Source organism: Gopherus evgoodei, chromosome 2 (genome assembly GCF_007399415.2).
Source record: "Gopherus evgoodei ecotype Sinaloan lineage chromosome 2, rGopEvg1_v1.p, whole genome shotgun sequence".
In the NCBI taxonomy this organism is placed as follows: domain Eukaryota; kingdom Metazoa; phylum Chordata; order Testudines; family Testudinidae; genus Gopherus; species Gopherus evgoodei.
The window spans coordinates 176295897-176308616 of NC_044323.1; the positions used below are offsets into that span (position 1 = coordinate 176295897).

General features: G+C 43.4%; 1 protein-coding gene across 1 annotated transcript in view; it reads right to left on the reverse strand.

The window, feature by feature from the left end:
* The window catches only part of F13A1 (coagulation factor XIII A chain), an 89541-nt gene that overhangs the window by 50877 nt on the left and 25944 nt on the right, over window positions 1-12720 (reverse strand). Inside the window, exon 4 of the mRNA XM_030552345.1 lies at window positions 5761-6012. Coding sequence (XP_030408205.1) covers window positions 5761-6012 — 252 coding nt within the window. The remainder of the gene's footprint in view (window positions 1-5760; window positions 6013-12720) is intronic.

The window sequence follows — 12720 nt, forward strand, 5'->3', positions numbered from 1 at the left end:
CCACTGCTGGGGGGGAAGGCAGTGGGGAGGACACAGGAGACTACAGGAAGTAGGAGACTAAAAATAGCAGTGTAGACATGGGGGGCACTGCTTGGTGACAGAGAGAGCAGTGTAGGGTATACACTAGGGCTGTCAAGTGATTAAAACAATTAATTGTGATTAATCACACGATTAAAAAAATTAATCGTGCAATTAATCGCGCTGTTAAACAATAGAATACCATTTATTTTAAATGGTTTTGGATCTTTACTACATTTTCAAATATATTACTTTCAATTACAACACAGATTAAAAAGTGCACAGTGCTCACTTCATATTTATTTTTTATTACAAATATTTGCACTGTAAAAAAACAAAAATATTGTATTTTTCAATTCACCTCAGACAAGTACTGTAGAGCAATCTCTTTATCATGAAAGTTGAACTTAAAAATGTAGAATTATGTCCAAAAATACTGCCTTCAAAAATAAAACAATGTAAAACTTTAGAGACTACAAATCCACTCAGTCCTACTTGCTTCTTGTTTGCAATGTCACCTGAAAGTGAGAACAGGCATTCGCATGGCACTGTTGTAGTTGGCACTGCAAGATATTTATGTGCCAGATGCACTAAAGAGTCATATGTCCCTTCATGCTTCAACCACCATTCCAGAGGACATGCTTCCATGTTGATGATGAGTTCTGCTTGATAATAATCCAAAGCAGTGTGGACCAACGCATGTTCATTTTCATCATCTGAGTCAGATGCCACCAGCAGAAGGTTGATTTTCTTTTTTGGTGGTTCGGGATCTGTAGTTTCCTTATCAGAGTATTGTCCTTTTAAGACTTCTGAAAGCATGCTCCACACCTTGTCCCTCTCAGATTTTGGATGACTCTTTAGATTCTTAAACCTTGGATCGAGTGCTGTAGCTATTTTTAGAAATCTCACATCGGTGCCTTCTTTGCGTTTTGTTAAATCTGCTGTGAAAGTGTTCTTAAAATGAACATATGTAGGGTCATCATCTGAGACTGCTAGAACATGAATTATATCCAGAATGTGGGTAAAACAGAGTAGGAGACATACAATTCTCCCCCCCAAGGAGTTCAGTCACAAATTTAATTGGCAAATTATTTTTTTAACGAACATCATCAGCATGGAAGCACGTCCTCTGGAATGGTGGCCGAAGCATGAAGGGGCATATAAATGTTTAGTATATCTGGCATGTGAATACTTTGCAATGCCAGCTACAAAAATTACCTACTAATGCCTCTTTTCACTTTCAGGTGACGTAAACAAGAAGCAGGCAGCAGTATCTCCCGTCTATGTAAACAAACTTGTTTGTCTTAGCAATAGGCAGAATAAGTAGGACTGAGTGGACTTGTAGCTCTAAAGTTTGACACTGTTTTGGTTTTGAGTGCAGTTCTGTAACCAAAAAAAAAAATCTGCATTTGTAAGTTACACTTTCACGATTAAGAGATTGCACTTCAGTACTTGTATGAGGTGAACCGAAAAGTTCTATTTCTTTGTTTATCAGTTTTACAGTGCATATATTTGTAATAAAAATAATAATATAAAGTGAGCACTGTACACTTTGTATTCTGTGTTGTAATGAAAATCAATATTGAAAATGCAGAAAAACATCCACAAATATTTAATAAATTTCAACTGGTGTTCTATTATAATAATGGCGATTAATTGACAGACCTAGAATATACCTTAAGGTTCTGGCATGTCTTTAATCTACTTGCCTAAGTAGTGCTTTACTGTCTACACTGCTATTTAGATCCATGCTGGGGGGTCATGCACAGTATGTACTTGACATGCTGCTGCAAGGAGTGTGCGGGATAAACATAACCATAGTAGTTCAAATCTGACCCACAAATGCAAATCTAGGGGAAATTTCCTATGACACAAAGTTGGATTCACAATAGTTTATCTGAGCAGTTCAGGGCCATCCATTTATATCTCAAATTATATATGGTCTATTCAAGGATGAGCGGAAGAAATTTGTAATTAGAGCAGCAAAAATGTGTACAACTCCAACAGCTTAAATATACTGCTCAGTTAGCAAAAGGCTGTAATGAGTGTACTCCTTTGTGTAAGTATGGCCCAGATCGGTGATACTCAGACTGAGGCTTACGAGTAGCAAGTAGCTCTTTAATGCGGCTCCTGCAGCTCTTTGCAGCACATGATATTAAAACCCTGTGTGAGTTAATTATTAACCAATCTAAGTTATTAACCAATCAGGGTGCTTTTATTATGTTGTTAACCAATTATAGGTGATAAAATAATAATGCTTGGTTAGTCATTTCGCAGTGAGAATAATATTATAGAGAGAGTTTATATAGAGAGATACACATACATACATACACAGAAACAGAGAAAATGAAACAATGAATTCACACTATTGTGGCTCTTTTGGGTAATGTGATTGCTAATTTGGCTCTTGAACCACTGAGGTCTGAGTATCACTTGCCTAGATCCTTTGTTCCTAGATGTACACATTTACATTTAGCCAGATTTAAGAATATATTATTTTCTTGCACCCAGCTTACCAAGAGATCCAGATTGTTCTGCATCAGTGACCTGTCCTTTTCATTATTTATCATTCCCTGAATGCTGATGACAGCTTCCTGGGTGCTGGTTGGTGAGTCTTGCCCACATGCTCCGGGTTTAACTGATCACCATATTTGGGCTCGGGAAGGAATTTTCCTCCAGGGAAGATTGACAGAGGCCCTGGAGGTTTTTCGCCTTCCTCTGCAGCATGGGGCATGGGTCACTTGCTGGAGGATTCTCTGCACCTTGAGGTCTTTAAACCATGATTTGAGAACTTCAGTAACTCAGAGATAGGTTAGGGGTTTGTTAAAGGAGTGGGTGGGTGAGATTCTGTGGCCTGCATTGTGCACAAGGTCAGACTAGATGACCATAATGGTACCTTCTGACCTTAAGTCTATGAATATATGAATCTACGAGCACTTCATTGCAGTTTGCAGCATGTCCTACTGGTTTCCTCCACTGATCTATTTTTATCTGATTTTTGTCTGTTTGGTCATATTCAACAGGTGTACATAGCATGATAGTAGTGAGTTCCTATAGGGTTGGCTAAGCATGTGACATGAAATGGTTGTGCATTCGTCATGAGGATCTGCTCGATGACTTGACTTCTTAGGAGGATTTTGCACTGGTTTGGCTCAGGATGATTGGGGGATGGCTGTCATCTTGGCCAACACACGGGACATTGAACCAGAGACGTCCAGAACTAAAAACACAAGCAGCTACAACTTATGCTAAGGCTCCCTAGCTGGGGCTGTAACAGACTCATATCACCTACAAATCAGACATGGAGGGAGATCTGTTAACATCCACTCAGCAGTGAGTTATATTTGCATGGCTACATCTGGCTGTGACTCCACCCACTTTTCTTCTGGCTGTGCACCTAGTTTCTTCATGGAGCATCTTCTTACTGTGCAGTTTTAAGGAACAAAACTCTACAGTGTTTTTTAGTACAGTTCATGGTGCTGTAGCATCCTGTCCTAGCCATGGGCGGATTTACAATAAAACACACCGTGCTCTGGCACAAGACCCCTCAACAACATGGGGGCCCCAGGGCTGGGGACTCAGGCTGCTCAGCAGCAGCACTTGAGTGTGGGGGGGGGCTGCTCCATGGGATGGGGGCTGCAGGAATAGAAGCTGTGGGGGCCAGGAGAGCAGGGAGGGAGGCTCACTCCCAGCCTCAGGGGAGCAGGCGGGAGGTGTAGGTGGTGGGAGGGCTGCGAACACTGGCCGGAGGACTCAGGAGCACAGGGCAGTGGCGCAGCTGGCCGAAGAGAAGTGGCGCTTTGAAAGGGAAACTGCCACTTCTCTCCAGCTGCGTGACTGCCCCTTCTCCTCCTGAGTCCTCCAGCCTGTACTTGCAGGGCCGGATTCAGAAAGGGGGCAAGGCTTTAGGGGCTGCAGCCCAGGACTCCAGGGCCCACTTATCCCTGGCCCACAGCCCATAAAGCCCTTGTGTTCCAGCCCTACCTGGCCGGGGGGTGGGAGGAGAGGCAGCTCTGAGAATCGCGGCCAATAGGAGCTGCAGGGGGTGGTGCCTGTGGGGAAAGCACAGGGCCACACGGAGCCACCTGAACTCCCCCCACCTGCATTCCACACACCAAAAGGGAGCTGCCCCATGTAAGTGCTCCGCACTCAAACCCCCTGCTGCAGCCCTGAGCCCCCTCCCACACTCTAACTCCTGGCCAGACCCCTCCACCCCCAGCCTGTTCCTGCACCCTAACCTCTTCCCAGATCCTGCACCCCCACCCCACTCCTGCACGCTAACTCCCACCCAGACCCTGCACTCCCAGCCCCAGCCCGCTCCTGCACCCTAACTCCCTCCCAGATCCTGCATCCCAACCCTGAGCCCCCTCCCGCATCATAACTCCCACCCAGACCCTGCACCCCAAGCCCTCTCCTGCACCCTAACTCCCACCCAGACCCTGCACTCCCAGCCCCAGCCCGCTCCTGCACCCTAACTCCCTCCCAGACCCTGCAACCCAACCCTGAGCCCTCTCCCACACCATAACTCCCACCCAGACCCTGCACCCCAAGCCCACTCCTGCACCCTAACTTCCTCCCAGACCCTGCACCCCAATCCTGAGCCCCCTCCCACACCTTTACTCCTATCCAGACCCTGCACCCCAACCCTGAGCCCTCTCCCGCACCATAACTCCCACCCAGACCCTGCACCCCAAGCCCACTCCTGCACCCTAACTCCCTCCCAGACCCTGCATCCCCAGCCCTGAGCCCCAGGAGGAGACTGCAGGGGAAAAAAAAGAAAAACAGGGGGAGGGGGGATAAGAGAGAATGCTCCCCCCCATTGGGGGGGCAAAAATGAAGCTGAGCACAGGGCCCCACTAACTCTAAATTCGCCACTGGTCCTAGCTCCTTCTCCTCCCTCCTTTTTAGTCCTAATTCCACTTAAGTAATGTCACTTCACTCAGGATTAATCATACATCTTCCTAAACAATATATAAACTAATCATTGCCTATGTTCTCTTGGACCAGAGGCAGGTAATGAACTTGGGCCAAATCACTCCATGTACAAAACAAAGTGCTGCAGAGTACTCTATTAATAATGCCAAACATTTATCACAAAGTACGATGCTTGTTATTTGAGACTAAAGAAACTTATATAAATATTATGGGAAAGAGATTATATTTACCAAGAAGGAAGAGTTCCAGGACATCATTAAAGCATTAGCTATACCAAAAGTTTGAAGCCATTCTAGATTCTGGATCTGTCTATATTTCAAGTTTTATCACGTTAAGGCACAGTGCTCCTAAACTGTTTTGAAAGGGTGCTGATCGGAACTTGCAACTTATTTGTACTCACTTCAAAAATGCCTTGAACATAGAATTCACTTTGTAAAATGCATGTGTGATCACAAATTCTGATTTTATAGGCACAAATGGAACACTGGGTTTTAAACATTTAGTTCTTTGCACCCTGAACCAATGCCCACTGAAATCAGTGGAAATACTCATTGAATCAGACACAGAGAGAGAGTGATCAAGCAGCTATCCAGGCTTCTAGGTACCTTTATCAAAAGTTAAAGTAAAGCCACCAGCTACTGCCCACCCAAACTAGAAAATAACTAACCACAAGTTAAAAAAATAAGAAGACAAGCCCATACAATAACCCCCTCCAAACTTTATCAACCCCTGCCTCCCCAAAAGCCTGGGGGAACAGATGGGCCTTGCCGCAGAAGTATGAATATCTGAATATTGCACACCCCTCACCTGGGCACCAGGGATTAAAGAGTATGTAGGTGTCAGTCTCTGCGTTTCTCTTTGTCCGGAGGATGCCATAGGGAGTCAGGACAGCGACATAGAGGCGGAATTTCCCCACAATGCATGTCGGAGCAGACATGATGGACAGCCTAATGGAACTGTCCTCCTTCCAGGTAATCTTGGCTCCCCATGTCCCACTTTGCAGTTCTTCAACCAAAGGGATTGGGATGTAAGTGCCTTTGTTTTGCTGTGGATAACGACCTACAGTAATGAAAAGAGAGGAGGATCCTTCTGTGAATGTATTCAACAGCTTTCTAAATGCCTCAATTTAAGTTTCTCATCATTTCCTTGTGCTTCCCCCTCCTCGCCATGTGTTTGATGCATCCATCAGTTGTCTCCTATTCAATTTATATGGGACTGTCTTTGTTATATGTTTGTACAGTCCTTAGCACAGCAGGGCCCTGGTCTGTAGGCATTGCTGCCATATGAATAATAGATAACACCATATCTCAGTATTGTTTAGCTATTGCATCACACTTCTCCTGAACTCCAAACTGATCCTTGCCCTAATAAATCGTAAGTCAGCTCTCAGCAAGCTCTTATACAGATGACTGGAAAGCAAATGCACAGGGACAGACAAGTCTAATAATAGAGTGAAAATATAGCATTTATGTACTTTGAAGTGGAGTATGCGGGCATGTAACTGATTTTCCTTTCCAATTATTTTTATAATGCTGACATAGAGATAGTCCCAAATCTGAACATCCCTACATTTTGGGATAACATAAATCCAGCTCTGGATCTGAACTTTATAACACAGCCCAGCCTCTGAGTTTCTACTATGCTTCCATCTGATGGATTGTGCAGGACCACATACATAGCCATTTTTGCCCTAAAGTCCAGGGATGGTCATGCAGCAACCCAGATACCTTACATATTCTGTTTATTGGGGCATGCAACCAGAAGAAAGAGTCCTACTAAAGAAAAAGGAATTAGAAAGAAAAAACAAAAATTGATAGCAAACATAGGAAACTGAAGTGCAGGGCATCTTAAAAAGGCAATTAAAAATTAAGGTGTAGAGGGATAGGAGATGACAGTTTTGTGGCTACTAACAATTTGGATCTGAATGTAGGATTGCCCTTTAAACTGGTGCTGGATTTGATCCTTCTTCCCTTTACAGTGGGTATTTTGCTCCCACTTCTGATGTACAGTAATTGTATAAACCAACAGCAGCAGATGACAGCAGAGCCAATCAACTAGCTTAACCCAGACACTTGAAACCCACATACACGTACTGATTTTGAAAATACCTTTCTTACTCTTTTGTAGGGGGTTGGTATTAATGCTCGAGTGCACATTAGACTTAGGAACCAATTCTGCCATTGGATACACCAATATGGTACCATATAAAAGCTGAACAGGATCCACAATAAGGGAGGTGAGAGTTCCACCAGCACAGAAGCAGCATGGGGCCTTTTGTAAGCCACCTTTGTCCCCAGTTCCCTGGACTCCAACGAGAAACTGCAGAACTGGAATTAATTTGCAATCTGGACACCATCAAATCAGGCCTGAATAAAGACTGGGAGTGGATGGGTCGCTACAAGAACTAAAAAAAAACCCAATTTCCCCATGCTAATTTGCCCCTACTGTTACTCACACCTTCTTGTTAACTGTTTGAAATGAGCCACCCTGATTACAACTACAAAAGTGATTTTTCATCCCAGCTGATAATAGCCTACTTTAACTAATTTGTCTTGACCCCCACACTGGGTAAGGCAACTCCCATCTTTTCATGTATTGCTATATATATCTTCCTATTGATTTTCCACTCCATGCATCTGATGAAGTGGGTTTTAGCCCATGAAAGCTTATGCCCAAATCAATTTGTTAGTCTATAAAGTGCCACAAGTACTCCTTGTTGTTTTTGCTGATAAAGACTAACACTCTGAAACCTCTCATGAGGTACAGCACAGACTCTAGCAGCCCTTAGATTCAGATGTTTAATAGGAATTCAATGGTTGCATGATAAGAGAGAGGGTCAAAAATCCTGACAAAACTTCTGATCTGTGCTGTAGTAGGAGCTGTGCTACTGATATGAAGATTAGATTTGTTAAAGTGATAATGGCTAGATATTTTCTGCATTTGAATGAATATATATTTTTAGAAGAGACATTATCAGGCACTTAAGGACATGTTCAGCTTGAAGGACATGGATTGTTCTATTGAAGTCATGGGATCACTCATGTTGGAAGTTAAGCACATGCTGGTGAACTGGGTCTATTGTGAATAAGATTCCATTTATATATTAGAACTCAAAAGGGAAATAGTAAAGCTAAATTACAAAGATATTAAGAATCGGATATTGCTCTGAACTTCATAAAGTGAATTCATTGAGTGAAGTTGAAAGTAATAACAGAGTTCAATGTAGTTCAGAGACAAGGTCTCATAGCTGAGTGTTATTGCAGAAATCCTTATAAACAAGTTGGATTATTCAGTAGACATCACTAGCAACTTCCAAACCATCTAATCCCAAAGAGCAGGTAAATTGCATGGTTTAGTCAATTAAAAAGATAAGATAAAAGTCTGAACTTTGTGCTGCTGAAAGTTGCCCAGCTGACAGCCCATTAAACCAAGGGGCAAACTTTTAAAGGTGTTTAGGTGCCTATGTGCTTTTGAAAATTCCACTAGGTGCCTAACTGTATCTTTAGGCACCTATATCTCTTTAAAAAATATCTGTTCCAAGTCTTCTGTTTATCCATAGAACAGATAGAGCAGTACAAGCTCCTTTGATGTGCCCTGAGATGTGACTCATCCTTGATCTAAATGGTCCTCTGGAGATGGGAGTAGACATCAGTCTCTGGCCCCTCTGAGATTTCCAAAAGGGTGCTACTGTGTGATGTTATTTTTTATGAAGTGGGTGTATGTCCACTCAAAACTGAGCTGTGGCTACAAATAGAGAGATAAACAATCATTAAATGGTAATGCCTTTGTCACAGGCCAAATTCAAACTAGTGAGCTAACACTGATATCCCTCACAACCACCTAACAATCCCTTGCACTGACTAGTTCTCATTTTTCTTAAGGTATGCCTACACAGCCGATTTTAAAGCACTGCCACAGCAGCACTTTAATGTCGGCTGTGTAGTTGCAGCTCCAGCGCTGGGAGACAGCTCTCCCGGTGCACTGTAATAAAACCACCTTCGTGATGGGAATAGTTACCAGCATTGGGAACATGGCTACCAGCACTGGTGCACTGTCTACACTGACACTTCACAGCACTGAAATTTGCTGCGCTTGGGGGGTGTTTTATCACACCCCAGAATGAAGAAAGTTTCAGCACTATAAGTGGCAGTGTAGACAAGGGCTTAGTCACGTTTGTCTAAAGACACCTGACCACAATGGAATTGTTCTTAGTCACCGGTTGTGTCCCCTTTGCTAACACTGCCATCAAAGTTGCTACTTTTGGTGGTTTCCATAATATGGACATCTGTCCATTGGAACCTGGATTGACAGCAAATTCATTTCATACGAATCACCCTGTGTCCATCACACAGTGACAAATTTTAGTGACCAGAGACCTGAACTGATTCAAGCCAACAACTTTGATGAGACTGGGTCTATTTTGTATCTTTTTACGAGTACACTTAAGGGGATGGCTACACTGCAATTAAAAACCCAGGGCTGGCCCATGTCAGCTGACTCAGAACTGTGGGGCTTGGGCTAAAGGGCTGTTGAATTTCAGTATAGATGTTCAGGCTTGGGCTGGAGCCCAGGCTGTAGGACCCTGCAAGGTAGGAGAGCCCCAGAGCAATTCAACAGCCCCTTAGCCTGAGCTCCACAAGCCCAAGTCAACTGGCATGGACCAGCCACGGGTGTCTAATTGCAATGCAGACATGCCCGTAGCCCTCTCAGACCTGGCAGCGTATTGCTTTATTAAATGTAAACAAGTAGCAAAAAAGAATTGCCTACTAAACATCGCATTCCTCTGGTAATTTTTAAATTACAGCTTTTGTCATTATCTTTTTGTTTTGTTCCCAACTTTATGCCCTTTCTGGCACTACTTGTTTTTAATCTAAGGTTGTGTTTAGTGGTATCAAACACTGTCTGCCAGTCTAATAAATGAATTATAGTTCCATCTAGTTGTAAAGCACATCTTTACTTCAACACAATGAGGAAAGCTCCTCAGAACAGCAATGCCTCAAGGAAAAGGGCAATCCTATTCACTAGCTTCAGAGTTAAGTAGAGTTTATGCAGAAGCTTTTGCACCTGATCGCCCCACCCCTTAAACCATACATGTGAGTGTGAGTGTAAGCGAGAGAGAGAGAGAGAGAGAGAGAGAGAGATGTGTGGGTGAGTGTGTGTGAGAGAGAATGAAGATGTGAGGAAAAAAGAAGCTATGCAAATCAAAAGTGATGAATGGGTCGACTTTGACATTGTTTAAGATTTCTTTAGCAGATAAAGGCCTAATGTTAAATGTGAATTGATATAGTAATACAAAGTTGCAGGATAGAACTTAGTGATATTGTCTTTTTTTTGGCCTGTAAGGCCTTTAGTTATTCTTTGTCATTAGGTAAGATTTTTCTCACTCCCCCTCTTTTTTGGCATGATTATCACTCAATTATTAAATGTACAACACTGCCTTCTGCAAGAATTTCCCTGAAATATTGCTAACACATCTACCTAAAATGGCCCTCATCGCTACAGTATCTGAGCACCTCGTAATCCTTTTATCCCATTAGTCATATTTTAGCCCTTGAAAATGTTACCTATTGCAATTTGTTGGTGCAGAAACTGGATGAATTTGAAAGTCCACGAGGAGAAACTTGCTTGAGGAGGGGCAGGTATTACAGGTTGTTTAAGCAGGTAGGAGGAAGGGTCATATAGGTGTGAGAGATGAGAACAAGAGAGGTCCAGAAGGGTAGCAGAAAGGTCTGGATGGGTGTAATAAAGGAGGCCCCTATTGCTAGGAGTCAGTCAAGATTTGTTAGAGAAGAAGCAAGAAGGTTTAGGAGTGGAGGTGGCAGAGACTGCCAAGCAAGGGATGTTGGGAAGGTTCTAGAGTTGGGAGTGGTTAGGGTGCCTGTGCCGAGTGAAAAAGCTGGGGTTGGTTTGTCACCATTTGCAATGAACTGAGGGCTTGTGGGAACTGACAGAGTGATTCTGATGGATTATGCAATGCATAGTATGTATTCAGTCGTCAATACACATTTACATACTATTTTTTTCCACAGGACCCTGGCCTCATTCAGTACACAGGATGGATGGTGCTCACTTCATGGTATTTTACTTTCTCCTCATTATTCAATGTGTGGCCATAGGCCTTATTTACCTCACACTACTCAAACCCTGCTTTGAAGACAGAATTATTGATTTCCTCATGCACTTTTCTGTGGCACTCATTACTATAGCATCTGAGTGTTTCACAAACATTAATGAATGTTCACCATAGTGAGGTGCAAGGTTATTATGCAGAAGGAGAACTGAGGCACAGAGATTAAGGTCAAAAGTATCCATTAATTTTGAATGCCCAAATTGGGACCTCATTTTTCAGAGAACTCATTATCTAGCATTTTCTATGTTAAAAGCACAGCACCTATTGAGTGCAGTTGCAAGTGCTCAGCACTTCAACAATTCAGACCATACAGTCTTAACTCAGGTATCCAGAAAATGAGGAACACCCAGTTAGTGACCAGCTGTGAAAAGTTTGGTGAAAGAGACTTGCCCAGCATCACAGAGGAACTCTGTAGCAGAGGCAGGAATAGAATCCAAGACTCCAGGGCAGCGTTCAACTGCCTTAACCATGAGACCGTCCTTTCTCTTCCTGCCACCCCATGCCTCTTTCACTACACATCTTCCAATTTGTGAAACAAATGGGGGAGGGGGAAGGGGAAGTATGTAATTATATAATTAAAGTCCATATCATAATACAAGGAGACCAAATTAAGGTTGCCCCTGGCAACTTTAGTTCTGTCATATTTTAACTTTTCAGTGCGTGTCTTTGTAACCTTAATGTTCTTTTAACATATTCTGTGTGTAAATTCTTAGTTGTTTTTTTTTTAAAGAATCTAGCAAACAAACACCATACCCAAAAATCCCATCATGTTGACACTCACACTGGTCATCAGCGGGGCTGGAAGCTTTAGAGCCACCACACAAACCTCCACCACTTGAGCTAATGGAATATCTGATAGAAATAGCAGGTAGTCATCCTCCAGGTGGATCAGCACTAGAAGGGGGTGAGCATTTGGCAGTGGATGTCACAGATATTTGCTGACTTAGAGGAATGGTGAGACTCAGGGATCTTTGACTCCATTCCAGGATCTGGAGGGAGTTTGGTCCAAAGAGCACAGACTCTTCTGCCCACAATCCTTAAATGTGACCCCCTTTTACCCAATCCCTTCCAATCTGACCTTATCTCAGTCTTTCCCACCCATGGTCTCTCATCCCAGTCTCCTTGCCCAGCTATTCCTGGTCCTGCCTTCTGTTCCTCCTCTCCACTAATTTTCCATTCTCTCTCCCTAGACAACTCGTCCAATCTCCAAGCCCCTCACTCCTGTCACAGTCTCTTTGCCCAGCCAGTCCTAGTCTTTTCATCTGTTCTCAGTGCCCAATTCCCCCTCTCCACTGACACACCCATTTTCCTCCCTGGCTCCCATACTCATTCACCTTGTCTAACCAGTCCATGTCCTCTGCCCACAGGCTCCTTGTTCCAATCTACTTGCCCCCAATCTTGCAGACCAGGTGCTTCTCCCTTCTCCATTCAAATCTGGCAGCTTCTTCCTCTATGCTTCCTGGGCCCAGCAGGAGGTCATTGAGAGCATAGCAGAGATACTCCTAGCTCTCAATTCAGATAGCCAGATAGCCTATAGCAGCCCCGAGGTGCAATTGCAGAGAAAGTCCTGGCTGGAGCATGCCAGTGGGGGTAGAATCTTCAGGGAATTAAGCTACTAAAATCTAAGAAATCTCTAC